The sequence below is a fragment of the Protomyctophum bolini genome (genome assembly GCF_963924005.1).
Source record: "Protomyctophum bolini genome assembly, chromosome: 4".
Taxonomy (NCBI): Eukaryota; Metazoa; Chordata; class Actinopteri; order Myctophiformes; family Myctophidae; genus Protomyctophum; species Protomyctophum bolini.
The window spans coordinates 36,441,874-36,465,128 of NC_137865.1; the positions used below are offsets into that span (position 1 = coordinate 36,441,874).

Sequence of the window (23,255 nt, forward strand, 5' to 3'; positions counted from 1 at the left end):
TAAGACTAAATGTATTGACAATTTCATCAAAGAAAAAAAGAAAAAAAAAGACTAAATGTTAGGGAGCGACTAGTGGAGAAGAGTCATTTCATGTTTGGTGTTTGCTCTGAAAATAAATGATCTACAAGCTCACAATGCAGATCAGCTATTTTCAGCATGCGAGTGTAAAATCTGCCATTATTACGCCATCAACATACTGATCAACTGTATATCAACTAAAACTAGACTAAAACTTTTCAGATGACTAAAATGTGACAAAAACTAAATTACATTTTATTCAAAAACGGACTAAAACTACATCAAAATGTGCTGTCAAACTCAACACTGCCCCCTGCCCTCCTCTACAATCTCCTGTTCTCCTCGATTGGTTAGCTATTCTTTAACGACTTAAACCCTACAGAGCGTCGCAGTCCTGCCCCCCTTTCATGACGACGACAGGCCCAGAAGACAATTCCCCATACATTTTTCCCATAGACGTTTAAAAAAGTATTTATTTTAAGACATTTTAAGCCTCGGACAAAGCCAACTATTGTTGTCATGACAAATCATGACAATAAACACAACGTTTTGGGCCGATCAAATAATTAGAAAGAAGAAAAGAAGGGCAGGGTACAACACTTTTTTTGTTTGTTTTTCATTTCCTACTACACCACACATCTTAGCAGAGAATAGCCGATCTACAATTATTGTATGCCATTTTATTTCATGCCCAGAAAGGGAGTTTGCTTGCTATAGGGTTCAAGTGGCTATGGGCCGCTATATTGATCAGGGCTACCATGTTGTGCCAGTGATTTATGAGAGAAATGTTGACATGTGTGACCGTCTGTCTCTCTCTGTCCTACAGGTCTGGCTGGATTTGCTAGGCTGTGTGCCGGAGACCAATATGAGGTTGGTGCTGCCCCTCTCTCTCTCTCTCTATCCCTCTCTCGGTAAAAAATAGTAAAAAAATAGTAATTTAGGGATAAGGGGTTTAGCATGGACGAAAATAGAGCCCAGCCCATAATGTGTGTGTGTGTGTGTGTGTGTGTGTGTGTGTGTGTGTGTGTGTGTGTGTGTGTGTGTGTGTGTGTGTGTGTGTGTGGCTGTGGGTGTGCGTGCGTGCGTTCAGATTTTTATGAAGTATGGCCGACAGAGGTGGAAACTCAGAGGAAGAATAGAGCTGAACGCCAAGCAGGTTTGGGACAGTGAAGACATGGTCTTTCTACCTCTCATCACAGAGTTCCTCTCTATCAAGGTGAGTGTCTGTCTTCCGGACGGGAACCCCTTTCGGTGTTTTAAGCATTATGTTATACTTTAGCTATTGAAAAATAGCAGATCTACAAGCTCATAGCGTGGCACCGAGTGCCACGCTACAAGCTTTTATATCTGCTACTTTTGAAAAATCGCAAAAATGTGCTGCAAATCTTTAAATATATATTATTTCACAGAGAAAGAAAGGGTCCCTGGAACTACATCTTTTCAGATGGAGGTCGGCAGCATATACATATATCTTTGGGGGTCCTTGACATGAAATAGTTTGAGAACCACTGACATATAGAAACATAGGTTTTTCAGAAAACTGTCAGGATTTGTAGAATCGTCCTCAGGTCTAAATGAGTTTTAACTGCAGTCACACATATGCAAGATGCAAGATGTTTATTTCTCATGCTCATACAAGTATGTGTGTATAATGTTGGTGTGGCATGCTCCGCCAGACTGCACAATGTAATGAAACTTAAAGGTTTCATGACATTCATTTTCATTTTTATTTATATTTTTTCGTTTTTCTTTTAGGTTTTATAGACTTCAAATTACATCATAACAACCTGAACTTTGAACATTCAGTGGATTTTCAGTGGCATGGGGTTTTCTATGTGTGTTCTGAAGCCTTCTGAGCTGCAATGAAAACAGGCAAAATCAGCAAAAACAGTGACATCTGCTGGCAAGTCCCTATGTCATAATATGGGATTTGTGGAGTCTTACCTCACTCCACAGGTAAATCAGAGCACTTGTTTGAGCCAGAAAACCCCAGAACACAGAAAGTCTACTGAATGTTAAAAGTTCATGTTTTTGGTGCAATTGAACTCAGAAAACCTAAAAAAGAAAATTACACGTTTTTGTCACAATCCCTTTAACAAAAACAAACAGAAGAAGAAAAAAATATATATGAGGAAAAACAAGGCGTAAAGTGTGTCAAGTCAAGTGTGTCAGTGTGTACAGTTTTTGTTTGCAAAGTGTAGAGAATTGTGAATTACCAATACAGTAAATATTGTAATGCCATGCCATCTAATTATGTTTATATGGGAATGTGTGGGGGCTGTGTCCACAGAGAGTGTTTTTTTTAAGTGGAAGGGCACTTTATCGACACGCTGTGTGTTCGAACCGATCAACCGAATGTCCAGCGTCCGCTCATCCGGGTTATTAGCACAAATAGCTTATAGCTGAAACCAATAAGGTAAACAAGAGCTTCTCATAGGCTGTGATTCAAAACGACATGACCCCTTTCTTGTTGTGGTTATATGTCATTCCATTGTCTTCCATTCCCTCTCAAATCGGTGACAGAGAAGAGAACGAGTCGTAGAGAACGAGATGCCATTTGAAATCAACTAAACAAGCAGCAGGGCTGTAAAAGTTTCTAATAGTTTCTGTGGTCCCTCAGGTGACGGAGCTGAAGAGCTTGGCCAATCACGTGGTCGTAGGGAGCGTGTCGTGCGAGACCAAGGACCTGTTTGCTGCTCTGCCCCAGACTGTGGCTGTGGACATTAACGACCTGGGGACAATTAAATTAAGTCTGGAGGTCACGTGGAAGTGAGTACTGCATCATTTTATCTGTTCAGTCAGTATAAGTCAGTGGTTTTCAACCAGTGGTCCGTGAGGGGGTTCCAGGTGCTAAATGGAGAGTTTGTAACCTAACAGACCCTTATATTATTGGTCTAAAATGACCCTTACGGGTCCATTTGGTTTAATTCGAAGAATTATTATTTTGTCTGTTATCTCTCCTAATGGTACCAAAATCAATACAGCATTGACAAAATATTATCCTATGATAAATACCGTATTCAAAGTTTTGAGTTTGAGAGGCTAAATGTCATCAAATGGTGGTCCGTGGCTCAAATACCAAATAAATTAATGGGCCTTGATATGAAAAGGGTTGAAAACCACTGGTATATATGTCAACTACAATCACAACTGGAATGACTCAATTAGCAATTACAAGTGTGGTTGCCTCTTATAATAGATTTTACTCTTTATCACACGCATTTATATAAGTGGAGATGCTGATGTCATATGTCATACTTCATAATAATGGAACAATGGAAAACCCCACAGACCAACAATCCCCCACATGATGTCAGACGTTATACTGTAAAAGCATACAATAAACTGACAACAATATTTATTGGTGTGGTTGCCCTTTGGCCAACCACACTAATTAATTTGTTTCTTTACGCATTCATTCGTTCATTCATTCATTCGTCCATTCATTCATTCATGCATTCGTTCGTTCGTTCGTTCGTCCATTCCTTCATTCATTCATTCATTCATTCATTCGTCCATTCATTCATTCATTCATTCATTCATTCATTCATTCATTCATTCATTCATTCATTCATTCAATCATTCATTCATTCATTCATTCATTCATTCATTCGTCCATTCATTCATTCATTCATTCATTCATTCATTCATTCATTCGTCCATTCATTCATTCATGCATTCATTCGTTCGTTCGTTCATTCATTCATTCATTCATTTTTATTCAGTTACTTTCTACCATCTGGCAGACCACACAAATTGTTTTTTCTTCACTTTAACTATACATTGATATATTTCTTTATCCCTGAACCTGCACCCCCCCCTTGCTTTCAAACTCTCAGTCCATTTGATAAGGACGACCAGACGTCGCTGGCGAGCACGGTCAACAAAGTTCCGACGGTCAACAAGAGATTCTCGACGGTCTTCAACCAGAGTCCGCCCGACACCCCGTCGCTACGGGAACAGGCATTCTATGTACGTGAGACCCCCACTGCCCACCCTTCTCTCTCTCTCTCTCTCTCTCTCTCTCCATTCGGTTAGTGAGGGTTGCTGATAGGGGTGGAACGATTCACTTACCGCCCGATTTGATCTCGATATCTAGGGTGCCAATTCCATTCATATTGTGATTCTATGTTGCGATCGATACGTTCCTATCTAGTGTCACAAAGTCATGAACCTCATTCATATTCCCAAGAAACTTTAGGACAGTTATTGTTTGTTATAGTTACAGTTATAGAAGCTACTACGTTTGCCGTTGGTTCGCATCGATAGAAGCCGAGTACAGAGACGTTTCTAATGGCGCTGAAGTGCCCCTGTACACACAGTTACAGTATCCTATCTTTGCATAATGCTGCCATAAACTACCGTTAAACTTGGTAGTATAACTGTAAACCATTGTAACATTTTTTTATGGTTTCTCAAGCATAAACACACAGAGACACATAGACACACACACACAGACAGACACACACACACACACACACACACACACACACACACACACACACACACACTTGTATAATAGTGGCTTTAGTGAGATTATGAAGTACGTTTGATTGTATGTGGAGATAAAAACTGTGGGTTTGTTACCGTATCCAGTGTGAATATACACATACTGTACCTTAGGGATTCATATTTCAGCCATTGATTTGTCACTCACTCATACAGCACAGGTACGAGCAGCGACATGTTAGTTTGGCATGTTTTGCAGAACATGCCAAAGGAAGGGAAGGAAGAGCCATCCATTTTCCTGTGGGTTCCTAATAGCTTGGAGTAATTCGATTAAATGTGATGCTTGGTGAAAACTCTTGGGTCCTGCTGCCCCAGGCTACATCTACAACATTCAGCTGGAGGTGGTGTTTCGTTAAAACAACCTTCCAGCTTCCTTCCTAACAACTCCATTCCCGTTTGTTCCCCCATGGCTGTTCATTGGCTGTGTGCCGTGCAGTCGCTGCCACGGAGCTTGACCATTGGCCAGCGGTGCTGGACATTGATGTTTGTGTTCCGAGACCGAGACGCTCTGAGCCACAGTTGCTCGTATATCGTCAACCCCCCTGCTCGGCCGCACACTGCCGTAAGTTGTGATTAGAGGTTTAGAGAGCCTGCGGCCTTCAGTTCAAAATAAATCCTATAGAACTACCCACTGAGTTCTACAGAACCTACGACCTACAATAGAATCCTGTAGAACTACCCACTGAGTTCTACAGAACCTACGACCTACAATAGAATCCTGTAGAACTACCCACTGAGTTCTACAGAACCTACGACCTACAATAGAATCCTGTAGAACTACCCACTGAGTTCTACAGAACCTACGACCTACAATAGAATCCTGTAGAACTACCCACTGAGTTCTACAGAACCTACGACCTACAATAGAATCCTGTAGAACTACCCACTGAGTTCTACAGAACCTACGACCTACAATAGAATCCTGTAGAACTACCCACTGAGTTCTACAGAACCTACGACCTACAATAGAATCCTGTAGAACTACCCACTGAGTTCTACAGAACCTACGACCTACAATAGAATCCTGTAGAACTACCCACTGAGTTCTACAGAACCTACGACCTACAATAGAATCCTGTAGAACTACCCTCTGAGTTTTACAGAACCTACGACCTACAATAGAATCCTGTAGAACTAGAAGTTTAGGGATGAGGGGTTTAGCATGGACGGAGATAGAGACCATACGACCTACAACAGAATCCTGTGGAACTAGCCATTGCAGTAAGTTGTGTTGGGAATGATCTAGATCCTTGTGTAATAGGTTAGTAACGTGTACCACTAACCAGAATCCTATTTAGGAACTTGTGATGTTTTCTTGTTGGGATTTTGAACATGGACAAAACTAACGTGATTTAGCGAAACCCAATACAGTAGAATCATCTGTGTCCAACAACATGGTCTTTTTTTCTTTTTTAGAACTATGCATGTGCTGTAGAGTCACTGCCTGTCACCAAGTCCACTTGCAACATGCATCTTTGTATTGACAAAATATTCTCTCTGAATTAGTTCCAAGTTCACAAAAGACCTGTATGAGAGAACATACAGTACAATGGAAATACGGAAGTGGAAGTGCGCAATATCTGAAGTCGTCAGTCACTGAGGCAGAACGGTACAAAACCAGGGAAGGCTCCAGGCAGCAGGGTGTATGCCAGGTTAAGATAAGACAATTAAGAAGACCATCTATTAGTTATTTGTAAGAGAGCCAGTGAGTTCAATGACAGATTGTAATTGTCTTCTGGGTTCCAATTTCAGAATGGTCAATAACCCCCTGAATCTATGCCATATTCGCTGTGCGTTGATAGAACCTACTCAGCAATTTAGCATGAGTGAATGCCGCTGAAAGGATTCAGTTCCAGTCTGTCGCCCGGGTGATAATTGACGGATCAGAGCCCACGGCTGTGGCTTCCAGAGGAGATAATTAAGGGAGTAGGAGTGTGTCCACAGCGTGAGCTGACCAGAGGGGCTGTTAGTTGACTAATTGTGCGAGCATTTTGGGCTTTGTTAGTTTAGCTAATATTAGCTCGCTAGCTGACAGTCTGTCGAGGCTTGTTGCCAAAACTGACGGCTTTATCAGACACAGGCCCCGTCCCTGCATGGCACAGGAGAGATGGTGGTGGATGGGGCTGTTGGCTTCCTGCTCCTGTCAACTCATTTCCTGGCCGTGACAGCCAAAATGATCATGACACAAGTAGTGTCACGATACTCAAAGTCAGGCCACAGAGACATCATGTTTATGGCTAATATGCTTTGTGAATTATATATTATGCTAGAATAATTATATTTAAATGATTTTGCCTATTGTGGTGAATAAATCTTACCATGCACAGTGTAAAGCCATTAGTGGCATCTACACAATTCACTGCACACACAACGAACTCTATTTCACACAGACGGTCCAACAAAAACTCCTCTTATATTTTAGGTGAGAAATAATCAATGCAGTTGTTCAGTATTGGTTCATTTCACATTTACAATGGCTAGCTTAAGGTTTATTAACAATATTCAGGAGTTTCCATGCAGTTGTTTGTACAGTCAGGCAGTCATCTTGATGAGACAGTGTCAGTGGTTCTTAGTTAATATAGCAACACAATAATTTCAACCACTTTATCCGTATTTTATACTTTGGCAATTAAAAATAGTTAGATGTTGCTAGAAAAGTATTGAAAATGTTGATGACATTTTTTAATAATTGAGATATTTTGGGGGCTTTTTCTGCCTTCATTGATAGTTATAGTCAAAAAAATGTGTGTACACCAGTTAACTATGGAATCGTGCATTTCCCAGTGTGTCAGGCACCATATATGGTGCCCAGGTCTCGTGACATCATGTGACATCATCAGGGATGGGGATGTGGAGACCCTGATGTCATAGTAAATGCGACCTGCTGTCGCAGTTAAGCCCATATGATCCCTGATGTCATCAATATTGGCCAGCAACTCTACATCTGACCTCAAACCTAAAACCCTAAACCCAAAACTCTCCATATATGGATTTATGTCAGAACCTGTTCTGGCATTCCATATGTTGATCCTTCCCCATCCATCCTTCCTCGTCAATGTCTCCCTTTTGACTTATACCTGTCTATTCAAATTTGGAACTCGTCTAGACGGGCCTGCCCCAAAGTTATTAGTGCAGCCGCGCCCGGCAGCCGGCGAAAACTAGAGTTCTCAACATCCCCTGAGAACCCCTACCTGGGCCCTCATCAAACCCTGTACACACTCAAGATAGGAAGGAAGGAAACAGGAGGCCTACCTGGTTGAAAAACAGCCATAGCCGTCATCACAAATGTGTTGAGGTCAGCACATTTGGGCAAGTGGACTAGTCAGTAGACTGACAGGAAATGAGGAGAGAAAGATGGGGAGTGACTCGCAGCACCGGTCGTCGGGATCGGGAGTCGAACCCGCGACACGCTGTCAGGCGGCACTAGCAGCCTATATGTGCCTAGATGGATAGTGGATACGACAGCCATCCGGGGACATTAATTGAGAATTAATTAACACAATTATTTTCTTCCCTGGCACAACATATTTTCAGATGGGGGTCAGTGGTGGACAAATGCATATCAATTTGGGGGTCCTCCATATGCAAACATTCGAGTGAATTAAGTTATCTTAATTCATGTTGGTGTCACCACCAGTCTTCTGACCTGTCCATGTGTCCCTCATCCCTACTTTTACGGGACTTTAAACATTCCTCTCTGTAGTGTAGAACATGCTTCATCTTGACACTTCTCTCTGTAGAACATGCTCCGTCGTCATGAAGAGCTGGAGAACGGAACAGCGTGGTCTAACTCATCAGAGTCGTCAGATGATTCCTCCAGTCCTCAGTTGTCTGTGGGAGGACTGCGCAACTCTTCACAACACAAGGTAACAAACTATATCCTTTGTCTTCTGCTCTGATGCTCTACTCTTCCCTACTGTCTCATCACTCTACTCCTCTGTCCCTCCCTCTTTTTAGATTAGATTCAATTTATTGTCACTGCACATAGTATAGATATTCCACTGTTACGTTCTTAGCTTACGCATGTTTCATGATAAATGCTTTTTATGTGATTTTATGTGATGTATGATGCTTTTTTGTTCTTGCTTAATGTAAATCGCTCTGGATTAAGAGCGTCTGCTAAATGCCTAAATTGTAAATTGTAATTGTAAATTGTATAGTATACAAATACTTTGACAATGAAATAAAGAGTGGCGCCTAGCCAGAAGTGCAATACAGTAATGCAGTAAATGAGAGAATAAGCAGTGTTGGGGAGTATTAAGCTACATGTAGCTGAGCTACGTAGCTTAGCTACATTTTGCTGTAGCTTGTGGTATTTTAGCTACATTCATATTTGTGTACCTCGTCAAGTAGCTCAGCTACTTTTTGGGTCATTTTTTGTAGCTTAGCTACTCAAGTTACAAGCTACAATTTTGGGTCTCCCAGAGGGGAGGAGGGTCTCCCAGAGGGGAGCAGGGGTCTCCCAGAGGGGAGCAGGGTGGGAGGGGTCTCCCAGAGGGGAGCAGGGTGAGGAGGGGTCTCCCAGAGGGGAGCAGGGTGGGAGGAGGGGTCTCCCAGAGGGGAGCAGGGTGGGAGGGGTCTCCCAGAGGGGAGCAGGGTGGGAGGGGTCTCCCAGAGGGGAGCAGGGTGAGGAGGGGTCTCCCAGAGGGGAGCAGGGTGGGAGGGGTCTCCCAGAGGGGAGCAGGGTGAGGAGGGGTCTCCCAGAGGGGAGCAGGGTGGGAGGAGGGGTCTCCCAGAGGGGAGCAGGGTGGGAGGGGTCTCCCAGAGGGGAGCAGGGTGAGGAGGGGTCTCCCAGAGGGGAGCAGGGTGGGAGGAGGGGTCTCCCAGAGGGGAGCAGGGTGGGAGGGGTCTCCCAGAGGGGAGCAGGGTGAGGAGGGGTCTCCCAGAGGGGAGCAGGGTGGGAGGAGGGGTCTCCCAGAGGGGAGCAGGGTGGGAGGGGTCTCCCAGAGGGGAGCAGGGGGAGGAGGGGTCTCCCAGATGGGAGCAGGGTGGGAGGAGGGGTCTCCCAGAGGGGAGCAGGGGGAGGAGGGGTCTCCCAGAGGGGAGCAGGGTGGGAGGGGTCTCCCAGAGGGGAGCAGGGGTCTCCCAGAGGGGAGCAGGGGTCTCCCGCATGTACATTCTCAATTTAACGCTGAAAAATAAAAAGTAGCTGAGCTACTTTTCCTATGTAGCTGTAGCTTTACAAGCTACATTTCTCCAGGGGTAGCTATGTAGCTTGATCAAGCTACTGCCATGGTGAGCTACTTGTAGCTTTACAAGCTACGCTTTCAAAGTAACTTCCCCAACACTGAGAATAAGTTCAGCAGGGAGACATCAACAGGAAAGAAGCTGTTCCTGAGCCTACTGGTACAGGAGCCAATAGTTCTGTAGCAGTAGCGCCTCCCAGAAGGGACAAGGGAAAAGAGTCTGTGGTTTGGATGAGAGGGATCTTTCACAATACCTCTCGCCCTACGCAGACATCTCTGGCGCTGTAGGTCCTCAATGGAGGGGAGTTGTGTGCCGATGATGTATTGGGCTGTCTTGACTACCCGTTGCAGGGCCTTCCGGTCAGATACTGTGCAGTTGTTATACCACACTGAGATGCAATTGGTTAATATGATCTCAATGGTGCAGCTGTAAAAGTTCACTAGAATCAGCGGAGACAGGTGAGCCTTCCTCAGTCTCCTCAGGAAGTAGAGACGCTGCTGCGCCTTCTTGTACAGGATGGAGCAGTAGAGAGCCCATGAGAGGTCCTCAGAGAGGTGGACACCCAGGAACTTAAAACTGGACACCCACTCCACCACCGCCCCGTTGATGTGGATGGGGGTGTGGTCACAGCGGTTAGCTCTCCTGTAGTCCACAATGAGCTCCTTTGTCTTTGTGGTGTTGAGAGCCAGGTTGTTGCCAGTGCACCACGCCGCCAGGTGCTGGACCTCCTCCTTGTAGGCCGACTCATCATTGAGTCGGCCTACAGAAAATAGGAGCTCTACAAGCTCACAATGCGTTGCAAGTTCCACATTGTGAGCGGAAATATGTAATGTAAAGTGAAAACAGAATCGGCAGTAGTGTAGAGTCCTGCCGCTGCGGCACTCCAGCCAACCATGTATATAGGCCGGGTTTCGAAAGTTGTTGCATATCATTGTGGTCTGGGCTTTAGTGTCCTACACAAATTAACTTGAATGTGTATGTATGATCGGGTGCGTGAGATATTTAAAGTTTTTCAGTTTGGCCATCTCCGTTGTGTGCACAATGTTTGTGTATTGACTGCTCTCACCATTCTGAGTGCTCTCTCTGTGATTGGGTTGGTAATATGTGTTAACTACTGTGCCTCACTAGCAGCTTGGTGTGTAGGCTATATAACAATAGACCATCACTAGGCTACGGCTAAGCACTTTGCATAACGACCATAGATAGACCGCTCACCGCAACTCCTTTGTCAGACAGAGTACCCTACAAATGAATGAAAAGAATAAAGTTTTCTCAAGTAAGAAGATTTTATGTGTGTCTTCCTCCCTTTGAAGCCATCGGCGGTGGTGACCCCAGAATTGCAGCCGGCTGCAACAGGAAGTCCCACGCCTCCGGTTGACATCATGTTCAGTCCCAGAGACTCTGCCTCCTCAACGCCAAAGTCCTCCCACAAAGTCTACACCACTGTAACGGAACAGCAAGCAGAGGAGCTCAGGTGTTTTATTTTATTTCTACTCTTTTTGTCATTGTTGTCAGATAACAAGTGTAATTAACAGGCAGATATACATTAATTAAATCAGTGTTTCCCCTCCTTGGTAACCCAGGTGTTTTTATTTTGTGTTTCTCAAGCTTTCTCAAGCTATTGATTATCAATATTTTTGGTCACAAACATTGTGATACATATTTGACTGGAGTGATATTTGAAGTGGAGTAGACTGCCTTATAATTTTTTTTTGCAAGTCTTGGACTTATTTTTACTTGTATGTGAATAGCATATTTGACATAAAAGTGTATCTGAAACGCTTCATATATCCATAGCTTGTTTGATTAATGATTAATTAATGTGTTGATAGCACCTACACTCTGGAACACACTGCCCTTGCAGATCAAGCGTACTCCTATTAATACTTTGTATTCATTTTGTTGATTTTTGCTGCTGTTATTTTTATTTAGCTGCTGTTTATTATATTGCTGTTTATTGCAATGTCTTCTGCTGCTTATATTCCTATTTGAATTTGTAAAGCACTTTGTAATTGCAATTTTGAAAGGTGCTATATAAATAAAGTTGTATTGCTATTTATTATTGATGTATTTAAAGGGAGGAAGAGGAGCTTCCAGTCACTGTGACAGCAACACCCAGACAAGAGGAAGAAGAGGACTCTGGGAAACTGTCGTCCGTACCAGCAGCGGCAGGTGGCGCCAGCGTGCACAACAACGGCCTGGCCTCTCGCTCGTACTCACGCTCACTGAGCCACATCAGCGAGAGCAGCGCCGACGGCGTCTGCGCTCTGACGGACAGGTCCGCCACGGCGGAATCGTCCGAGGTCTCGTCTTTGGCGGAATCCGCCGCCGTCTCGGTCGATGACATTGAAACGGAATCACCCGCGAGAACGCCCGAAACGCCGCGGATCTCCGTCGCCACGGACGAAGCAGCATCGCCAAAGGGTGTTGTCGTCAGGGTGGATAACGCAAAGGACGACGTGTCGGATTGTCACGCGGTTGTGGTTGAAGTTACCGAAAATCACAGGGAGGGAGTGGAGGAGAGTGTGGACCGTAACACTCTCTCACAGAGCACTGACATGCTTTCACAGAGCACTGACACACTCTCACAGCCCAGCACGCTCTCACAGCCCAGCGCGATCTCACAGAGCACTGAGGACGGGGCTTACGTGGCCCACCGCGTGGTGGTGGAGGCAGAGGAGAGGCCTGAGCACGAATCGTGTTCAGAGCACGGAGAAGGTACGTTACACCATAGAGTAGACATATATAAAGGCTAGATGGCTCAAGGCAGAGTCTCTGACAGCCATCTTGCTGAGGTGCTACAGTACAGTATAATCTTATGGCAGCTCAAACAAAAATACTCATAACTCGCTCAAATCTTGACGGATTTACAAACGGTTGGTTTATTACAAACGTTATCAACGTGGCTGATTCAGGAAGCTTATTTGCTTAATGTTATATTTTATATGAACATCATATAAAAGCATATAAGTATGCGGACGTCTCTGACGTTTGTAACAAACCAAACCTGTTCTTTTTAAAAGTACATGCCCCATGCACTCTCCATTGGCCATCTAGCCTTTCTTATATATATGGTAACACTTAGTATGTATCCCATGTTTATAACACATTATGTAATGAAAAAGTTCATGATTATAAAAATTATCATGAACTTCATCATCACACATTAAAAAGCTTATTTGGTATGCATAGCAAGTGTTACCTAAATTTGTATTCATTTTTAGGGCCACAAATTACACATTAGAAAGCACGAGTGTCTATTTCACTCATTCTTTTTATTTTTATTTTTTTTTTTTACTGCAGTAATTGCCTGTCATAATTTCACCCCCCTCCGTATCGAAGTATTGGACAGATGTTAATATTTTTTTATTTTATTTTATATTGTCTTATAATATTTTTTATAATGCGTTATAAACATGGAATACATAGCAAATTATGAATTATTATAATACTTGATATTATAAGTCATTATAATAAAGTTTATACTGTGTTATGATTAAGCTTATAAAGTATAATGATTATTTATCAGCGCTTATAATTATAATTATACATGTTTATGAGAAGATTATAATATCTTATAAGTGTGTTCATAATGCGTTATAAATGTGGGATGCATAGCAAGTGTTACCCCCCAGGTTTTACCTGAATTAGGCTACGGACCCCCATTTAATGGCATTTCTCTGGGACCCCAATGTATATTGTAAAATCAAAGTTAATTTAACTCTGAGAGTGTACAAATGTAACCAAATTGACCTGTTAGGGTCCATTTGGTTCCATTTGTACACTCGCTGCGTTACAGACCCATAAGGGTCCATTTGGTTCCTAATTATGATTTAGCTGGGGACCCCCTGGAACTCCCTCAAGGACCCCTGCGGGTCCCCGGACCCCACTTTATAAACCACTAAGACACCATGTACCTGACCTACTACTTCCTAAACGTCAACGCCGTCTGCAATCACAACGCCAGAGGGAGCTCCACTAATCACGTTCAACCCAGATTTGGCTCAAGCAAGGGATTAAACTCACTTCGCTCCTATGCCAGAAAAATGTGAAACGCCCTGCCAACAGTGGTAAAGGAATGTGAATCCTTACTCTCCTTTAAAACCGCCCTCAAAGAGCACCCATGCGTGGCTGCAATTTGAACCTGGCCCCCAGTAAAAAGTCAAAGTCAAATGAAGGACCGCCAATGGAAACAAGCCAAGGTTTTAAGAAAGACTTGTGTTCTGTACTGCAAACTGTTTCCCATTTTGGTGTTTTAAGCATTGTGTTATACTTTAGCAGTTTAAAAATAGCAGATCTACAAGCTCACAGTGCGGCACCGAGTGCCGCGATACAAGCTTGAAGATCTGCTATTTTTGAAAAATTGTGAAAATGTTCTTTAACTTTTTAACTCAAATATTTGTTGTTCCAGGGGGGTCCCTGGAACAACATATTTATTTATTTATTCAGATGGCAGCCAATTACATATATTTTTGGGGGTCCTTGAAATGAAAATGTTTGAGAACGACTGACATACTGTAGAAACATAGGTTTTTTCAGAAAACTGTCAGGATTTAGAAGACATTTGTAGAATCGTCCTCAGGTCTAAATGGGTTAATAAAGTATATTCACTCAATCAGTAGGTGAGGAGGTGTCGGTGGACAGCGGCGTGGAAGAGGCCGTGGCAGCGGTCATTTCATCTCTGGACGACTGCAGAGGACAGTTCCCTGAGCTGCAGCTCCTGGAGCAAGAAGTGAGGCTGCTGCAAGCTACGTTGAAGGTGAGAAGATAGAGGGGGTCGAGGCTTTGTTTGGATTTATCAAAGTTGGAGTTGAGTTTCATGTACTAAAAACAATAGTGCTGTTACAGGCCATCTATATACTTACAAGTATTTAGCATATTCTACTTTTGGCGTGGAAGTGAAATTGCCATCTCAACCCATTAAAACTGCGAAAGCATCTGTCATTTCAGATTTGAGCCTTGGCTATTCAACATTGTAAGAAAGGTGATGGGGCGCACGCCGCACACACCAAGACTGCATTTTAGGTTTTATTCTTTATAATACCGAATGACAGACGTTTCGGCTATCCAACCTTCCCATCACCTTTCTTACAATTTGATTTGAACGGATAACGCACCATAATGGGTGCCGCAATGTTTATTTATTTCTCCCAAAACATACATTTTGTAACCGGGGACCATATATTATTTCTTTCACCCAAAACATACATTTTGTAACCAGGGATCATATCGTTTAGAGAAATACGCCTCAAATCAAGCCTCAAATTGAGCCAAAAAGAAGATTCTGAGATATTATGATTCTAAAAAATTGCGTCCCCATAGACGGCATAAGCCAGCGGAATTTTCATCGCACCGCTACCGGAGTGTTATGACACCGCTGTGAACCGTAATCAATTGAACTTAAAATAGGCGTCAAAAGGCGAACTTGGCACAGAGGGCGTTTAGACCGGGAGGCGTCAAAAGGCGTTATCTGCGCCAAGTGAGTTTTAATGTGTTAAAATGATAATTTATTCTTCATCTGCTCATCAATTAAAGCTTTACTGCTTGAGTAATGTGAAAGTGAAAGTGACTCTAGCCCAGTAGTTAAGACTCCTCCTTACTTGAGTGACTCTAGCCCAGTAGTTAAGACTCCTCCTTACTGGAGTGACTCTAGCCCAGTAGTTAAGACTCCTCCTTACTGGAGTGACTGGATCAACTTCCTGTCCTCTTTGTGTCTGTCTATTGACCAAGACAGATAAAATACCTCGAGAGGGTGGTCTGTCCTGGACAGAAACGGAGCCAGGCCAGAACAAGTGAGGGAGGGAACTAAGCTTCCCGGAAAGCCTCGTTCCCCTGGGGTGCAGGAATAGGGTGGGGACCTTCCTGCCTCTTCCTGAAGTAAATTTCACCTTCTCCAGAGTCGGCTATAAGATGCGTCAGTCAGTGGATAAAAAGAGAAGTGTTGCAGAGTGAGTCATACCGGAGTCTCTCCCCACTGACTCAGGCAGTGCCCACAGTCAATTATTCTTTGGGAACCAAAATCGCCCCCTACCTATATACAAGAGTAGGCTACTAGTGCCAATGTTAAATGATTGCTGTATATCATTGATGTCCTATGAAATCCATGTTTCCTCTTTTCTGTGTGTGTGTGTGTGTGTGTGTGTGTGTGTGTGTGTGTGTGTGTGTGTGTGTGTGTGTGTGTGTGTGTGTGTGTGTGTGTGTGTGTGTGTGTGTGTGTGTGCGCGTGTGTGCGTGTGCGTGTGTGTGTGTGTGTGTGTGTGCGCAGGGTGGCAGCCAAAGCCGGTCACCCAGCGTGGCCAGCCTCACGGTAGAAACAGCTCTGGGAAGCTTTGACTTCCTCAACAGCTCCGACGAGGAAGAGGATGATGGACAGAAGACAAGTAGAAAGACCAAGTCAGTGAAATGGCTATTTCATAGAGCAGTGGTTCTCAAACTTTTTCATGTCAAGGACCCCCAAATTGACACATTACATTATGTATATACTTTTCATTAGTATATTGTAAAATCAAAGTTTATTTAACTCTGAGAGTGTACGAGTCCATTTGGTTCCATTTGTACACTCTCTGAGTTACAGACCCATAAGGGTCCATTTGGTTCCTAATTATCATTTAGATGGGGACCCCCTGGAACTCCCTCAAGGACCCTTAGGGGTCATAGAGCAGGGGTTCTCAATTTGGGGACCCATTATTTTGGGCGTTCCCCAGATTATTTCCCCCTTTGCAACTGAATGGCTGGAGTTTACATAGTACACAGTACATGCATAAACCTTCCTTAAAAAGGTCTTAAAACTCCATTAATTGTCACGTCACTGTCATATGGGGACCACCCAAAATCATGTATTTTAGCATCTTAGCTGAATTTTCTGTGTTACGGTTTTCCCTACGATTTAACATCGGTATTGAAGCTTTTGATGAATACTTGATGATTCTCAGACTGGGTAGGGTAACCCTCACAAAAAACATGCAGTAATCCTGGTCTCTAAACTACCGGCCAGCCGGGGTGTCTGATGGAGGGGAAAGGAACTGTTCGGAATAACGTGTTCCTTCCACACGTTACGTCCGGCCGGGGAAACTCCCCCCTCTCGAAAAGAAGCAGCTTGGACTCCTCATGCATAGAAGGAAGCATGAGGTCAGTCCGCTGCCCCCCGAGGTTGGCAGAGGAATTGTTGCGCCCAGGATTACATTTGATAATTGACACACATTGAAAAATGGGTTGCAAAATCGTGGGATAAAAATAAAATAAAAAGATTCTCAGACTGGTGACTGTTGTGTATGTACAGTGAGTTTTGTGATTTAAGAATGTGATTTGTGTTAATATAACACAATCACATATGTAAATATGTAATTTCTACATATTAATGCTGGCCACCACAGTCCACAGTACATACAGATGTGTAAGGGAATAGTACTTTAATTTCTAATGTGATAGTTTGCTGCCATCTAGTGGTGGTACCTTGCCTTGCAACTGAAAAAGCTAGGAAGAGGAACATAGCACAAAGGATCACTGGCTAATAAGCCTTGCCTTAATGCATTATAATTGCCCTCTATAACTAAAAACACTGTCAATATTTTACTATTTGTCTTTTATAAAGAATTCGTTTCACTGAATAGTTGATGATATGTCCATATATATGGAATGTAGGACTGGATCATTTTTAAATATATGACAAAACCCCATAATCTTATTTTAGGGAGGGACAAAGTTATTGTATTACTTATTATTACTACCATGATTTGTTCTAACTTGTGATGACCATTGTGTTCCCAGTGCTCAGCGGGAGAGGGGCTGGGACACGCCCACCTCCAACACCTCCCCTCTCACCACTGGCTGCACTGCTCTAGACTCCGCCCTGGTGGTCCACCTCAAGAACTGCAGCTCTCAACTCCTGGTGAGACATAAGAGAAGTCAACGCAATGTGGAAGACAAGTCACTGGTTTAGTGATTGAATACTTAATTAACAGTTTGCAAATAGTACAGTGGTAGGATTATACAATGATGCTAAAAGGATAGGATAGCCCCAAGGGCTTGTCCACAGATTCTGTCCACAGTTCCATGCTGTATTGAAGTGATAGCCATAGCAGAGATAACAGGCAAACGTTGATCGAAATAACAATTATTTAGCATTCTCTAATTGTGTAGACTTCTTGTAAATAAGGCCAAATTTGATCTGCAGAGCATTTTTTGTATTTGCACAAATAAAAAGGTACTGTGATGTGTTGTACCTGCAGTGTCTGGGTGCCTTTGGGCCTCTGTGCTGTGAAGTAAAGTACTGTGGTGTATGCATTGTATACCGGTAGTGTCTGGGTAGCTTTGTAAAGTACTGTGATGTGTTGTACTTGTACCTGTAGTGTCTGTGTAGCTTTGTAAAGTACTGTGATGTGTTGTACTTGTACCTGTAGTGTCTGGGTACCTTTGTAAAGTACTGTGATGTGTTGTACTTGTACCTGTAGTGTCTGGGTACCTTTGGGCCTCTGCGCTGTGGAGAGATGTACGCTCTGGACAGACTGCTGCGAGAGGCCAGAGTACTGGAGATCATCCGACGAATCACCAAGGAAGGCCTCACACAGGTCACAAAGCCTGATGAAGGTATGGATGGGATGGGAGGCCATCGGCCTTGTCCCCTATTCTGTCTGCATCTCTGTGTCTATTAGGGGTGCAACGGTTTACGGTATGAAACGGAACCGTTCGGTACAGCATACACGGTTCAATACGCCCTAAATTAATACATTTCTTACAGCTGCAGAAAATGTATTTCTTGGTCACACACCGTCCTACTTGTTGGCCACACACCATTGCACTGAACGCAGAGGGAAAATGGTAAAATGAACTGCTGTGGGCACCGGTCGGGGCACATGGGCACCGCGGCCACTGTGGCCGTCTAGGCATATACTTTTTCGAGGGGCACACGGCCAAAGAGAGGGGCAACGACGGCCATGGCCGCCGTGGCCGCCGTGTATTTCCTGCCCTGCTCGGATGCAAGCTTGCTTGAAAGTAGCCCTGAAACATGACTGTCATAACGAGCGTCATGTGTTGGCTAGCTTGAAAATGTCCCGTTCGCATATTGATCAGCCTACCTAACGTTGTTGTGCTCTCTCCACTCTGTCCTCCTCTCTGCCTGCCCTGCACCCTCTCCCACCACCCTCTCCATCCTCCTCTATCTGTGTCCCAGTCGTCCCCCAGCTGGAGCAGTGCCAGGGGGCCGTGTCGCTGTGGCAGAAGTGTGTGGGCGCTGCCAGTGTGTACAGCGTGTCCGCAGAGGCCTTCGTGGTTGCACTGGCACGACTCTACCTCACTAAACTACCCGAGAGGACCACCAGCCTGAGTGACACGGGTACGGCTCAGAATCCTCATAGTCGGTTTCCATGTTGAAAAGTGTTCAATTAAACATTAAAAAAGCTGAAATAACAGATCTACAAGAAATTGCTGATCGACAAGCTTGTTGTGAGCTTGAAGATCTGCTATTTATTTATTTTATAAAATTGTCAGTCATTTCTTTGTATATTTGACATATCTTCCCTGTGCAATTTTGATTACGAAGCCTAAAAGACGAAACGGAATGAATTTCTTTATTGATACAGTATGTTCCAATGTCTGATGCCAAAAACACATTTTAATCGTTAATCTCAATTATTAGTGTGACAATTAATCGTCAACTTATATTTGTGATCGTGACAGCCCTACCCACTCTGCATTTGATTAGTTTGGGGTGTTTGGCATTGTCAGTAGTTAGTATGTTTAGGTGGTGATCTAATGAATACATGTTTTGTTAAAGGAAAACGTATGTTCTACAGGTAACAAGAACACTCGGCGGATTTACCCTTTTTGCCGACTTCTCAAGACAAGTCGGCAAACCGTGGAGAATATTCGGCAGACTCTTAAGAAGATTCGCCGCGCGACGACTCTTCTTCAGATTCTGCCGAATATTCTCCACGTTTCGGGGCACTTTCAGCAGCTGCAGCTGCAAGTTTCTGAATGTTAGCTACTGCTAGCTACTGTGCTAACGATGCTAAAGCAACACAACCACATTTTTTTATTAATCCCGTGATCGGGACGGGACGGGAATGCCATCTATCTAGAATCATAATGATCATTTTCAGGAAGGAAACAACGCTCGCCGCGGTGCTCAGGCTCACTGCTGGCTGCCTGCTGTAGCCAGGGGGGTGGAGCTGGGTGGACCGCAGTGTTTGTTTACAATAAAGTTTCAATAGTTGTCACTGTACAATACTTTAAAACAGTTGTCATGTTGCACACAATCAATTTGGTCATAGCAGCCGCTGAGCCGCCTGTAGCCTCTCCTCTCCAAGCAGCAGCCCACGGTGCCTGCACCGTGAGACCGCAGTGAGAACGCTATAGCATTGCAAGAAGCTAAGGCTTAGCTGCTAAGCTAACACAACACCAGCCATGGTGGTGGTGATGTTAGCTTAGCGTAGCGTAGCTTGCTGCTGCTTGGCTGTTCAACTTCACTTCATCTCTGCCTATAATTTTTTCTTATTGTTACCCTGACACCGGAGCTGCAAAAACAGACAGATCTACAAGCTCTACAATCTCAACTATCAAACTCCAGCTAGTCCCACTCCTCTGAACTCCAGGCTGCATGAACAGTGCTCGAGCGCTCAGTTTTCTGCCCCCCTCAATGTCGCAAATGTTGCGCATTCACTTCAACTTCAATGGCTCTTCTGCACAGCGCAGCAATAGCTTTGCTTTGCGCTTGCGTTAGTCAAAACTAAAAGCGAGTGACAGTGAGACGAGCATGTCGACCGTAGCAATGAATGGAGACCTATTTGGAATGATTAAATCCATTATTGGCCTGGAGAAAGTTACAGCCGCTCCGCCTCCTCCTCCCTGGCACGGTACAATTAGCCATGTGCTATATACAAAAATCATCACATTTCTATCTATAAGGACAAAGAGCAAATAGCAAAAATTGCTCTTTTGCAATGTGAAAGAAATGCCACCGAATTCTTAATTATTTTCCTTCTCTATATGGGCACACTTGTGAAAGCTGAATGCTTTTGCATGCTTTTATTGATCTGCTGTCTGATCAGCGTGCATGATCATCATGCAGTAGCTAGATGCGCGCTCCAGTGCCGAGATTTCTTCCCGTTTCGGCGACTCTTCGTCACTTTCCGTCCGAGTTCTCAGACAGAACTCGGACCGGAAAGTGACGAAGAGTCGGCGAAAGGGGAAGAAATCTCGGCAAAGATGAAGAAGAGTCGGCGACCCGAGTTCTCCAGTATTCGTTCTACACACCCCATGAAGCCTTGTACTATTCATGGTTATCTCTTTTGGTTTTGTCGCATTACTGAGCTAATTATTATTATTGGTCACTTGGAGACTCCCAAATGACGGTCATCAAATAATTAATCCCCAATGAATTTGAGGTTTTATGGGGTGTGTAAATGATAGAAAATAAGTAATAATAATAATTAATAATGTTTTTTTTTGGTGAGCCACTCCATTAAAGTTATGCACAGTTACTGTGTGTGTGCGCATGCATGCGTGAGTGCCTATGTGTATTGACTGTGTGTGTGTGTGTGTGTGTGTGTGTGTGTGTGTGTGTGTGTGTCCAGTGTTCCTGAGCATGGTGGAGAGGGTGTTGGAGAGACGATTGCCACGCCGTGGCCTCAACAGAGAGGAAGTGATGGTGACGGTGTTCCAGTTCTGGAGCTACCTGGAGGCCGAGGGAGTCAGTGAGGTCGACACGCACGTTGTTGAGCTGGCGGAGGAGGGTACGATACGCACACGCACGCACACACACACACACACACACACACACACACACACACACACACACACACACACACACACACACACACACACACAGTTATGTTTACACAGTTGTGGAAAAAGTACTCAAATGTTTTACTCAAGCTAAAGTATCAATACTGCAATGTAGACTGTATGCTCTGTTACAAAATGTACTTCAGTACCAAAGTATGGCCTGAAAATGTAGTCACATATTGACCAGTCTGACTCATAGTCCAACCTCAAATGTGTTTGACACAGCTGATCTAAGCAAAGTGGGAATGACCAGCATTATGCTGGTCACATGCAACCCTAGCCTGGCTAATAAGCCAGACCGAATCAGCCGTTTGCAACCCCAGTTAACACGGAGCCCGCCAGAAGCGTAGATTAACTTTAGTCTGGTAACAGCGTAGCCTTCGTTTTCTAGGCTTTATATTCTTTAATCCATGTTTTGCATCAATAGCTGTCTCTCGTTAGCATCCCAGTGTAAAGTGTGACAGTGGCCACGGCCATTTTTAAGATGCACACGCATCCACTTCTGCACTCTATGTGCTGCTTTCAATGGCCTGTATCTCCAAATATATTCTTTCACAGCGAACATTTTTAACTCAAATATTTGCTTCTGGGAGGTCCCTGGAACAACATATTTTCAGATGGGGATCGGCGAAGAAATACATACAATTCTGGCACTCCTTGACATGAAATAGTTTGAGAACCACTGATATAGAAAACATGGGTCTTTCAGAAAACTGTCAAATGTCAAAGACATTTGTAGAATCGACTGCAGGTCTAAATGAGTTAATAATGTAATAACAAATAATGACCCAATGTGTTCTGTTCCCTTCCTGCAGTCTGGTTGGTCCAGAGCCTTTCGTCATGTGACCAGGAAGTGTTGGTGCGCGCTCTCCGGCGCCCCCCAGAGTGCAGTCTGAAAAGGAACGGGCTTCATGCTGTCGCTAAGTTACTGAAGGACCCCCGAGGGAAGGTGTCTGCCTCTGCTAGCTCTCTGCTGCGAAGCCTGGCCGACCAGCCACGACACAGAGAGAGGGTGAGAGACCGGAACACATGTGGTGACACATACTCCCAAACTGTAGTACTTGGTTAGTTTTGTGTGACAGTAATGCAGAAAAGTCCATTTTAAGTTGTGAACTAGGGTTTCACAACCTGGGGTCCATTCGCTAGACTGGCTAGAGGTCCATTTGATAGGGGTCCCCAACGCCATAATTTACGGAAAATTATATTTATTCTGTTAGATTATGTGGCCCACGCAAGCCGATCTCCCACTGCTATGGCTCAATACTCCAGACTCTGCCCACTCACTGAGTGTCTACCTAAGTTAGCTCAATACTGCTTTGGGGAGTTGAAACAGATTTCAGTAGACTACATCAGGAGTCCCTAAATCACTGATGGTCCCTGACACCTTGCCCCAAGAAGATGTTATTTCGTGTCAGACAATGCATTGTAAGGACTCAAGCAGGATCGTTAATGACCAACACCTCTGTCTATTTGGAATGTAAGCCTCGGTCTATTCACAATCAATGAGGCTCGTTAATGGCCCATCAACGTGTTGAACAGTATCTGTACTGGACGTGCAGAGAGTGTCAGAGAGGCAGGGGCGGAAACCCCGTAAGAGGGCACTTTTGGACAAAAAATGCGAAAATAGCAGATCAGCTATTTTCGGGGCGAGTGGAGATGCGGTGTGTATACGACATGGATTTCTAAACAAATTAGTTCAGAGCAAAATGCTGTGTATAAACAGAGCAGAGCTACCTTTAAACACATTTTTAAATCTGAGG

The 23,255-nt window shown here is 44.0% G+C and overlaps 1 protein-coding gene across 1 annotated transcript in view; it reads left to right on the plus strand.

Annotated features, from left to right (window-relative positions):
• The window catches only part of ripor1 (RHO family interacting cell polarization regulator 1), a gene marked incomplete at its 3' end in the record, with an annotated part of 54,808 nt that overhangs the window by 21,602 nt on the left and 9,951 nt on the right, over positions 1 to 23,255 (plus strand). The window contains exons 9-24 of the mRNA XM_080762195.1: positions 845 to 888; positions 1,109 to 1,234; positions 2,639 to 2,787; positions 3,858 to 3,990; positions 4,964 to 5,089; positions 8,268 to 8,393; positions 11,028 to 11,188; positions 11,792 to 12,432; positions 14,334 to 14,473; positions 15,980 to 16,107; positions 17,482 to 17,602; positions 18,114 to 18,128; positions 18,165 to 18,300; positions 18,884 to 19,045; positions 21,285 to 21,443; positions 22,311 to 22,507. Of these exons, the coding sequence (XP_080618321.1) occupies positions 845 to 888; positions 1,109 to 1,234; positions 2,639 to 2,787; positions 3,858 to 3,990; positions 4,964 to 5,089; positions 8,268 to 8,393; positions 11,028 to 11,188; positions 11,792 to 12,432; positions 14,334 to 14,473; positions 15,980 to 16,107; positions 17,482 to 17,602; positions 18,114 to 18,128; positions 18,165 to 18,300; positions 18,884 to 19,045; positions 21,285 to 21,443; positions 22,311 to 22,507 (2,564 nt within the window). The remainder of the gene's footprint in view (positions 1 to 844; positions 889 to 1,108; positions 1,235 to 2,638; positions 2,788 to 3,857; positions 3,991 to 4,963; positions 5,090 to 8,267; positions 8,394 to 11,027; positions 11,189 to 11,791; positions 12,433 to 14,333; positions 14,474 to 15,979; positions 16,108 to 17,481; positions 17,603 to 18,113; positions 18,129 to 18,164; positions 18,301 to 18,883; positions 19,046 to 21,284; positions 21,444 to 22,310; positions 22,508 to 23,255) is intronic.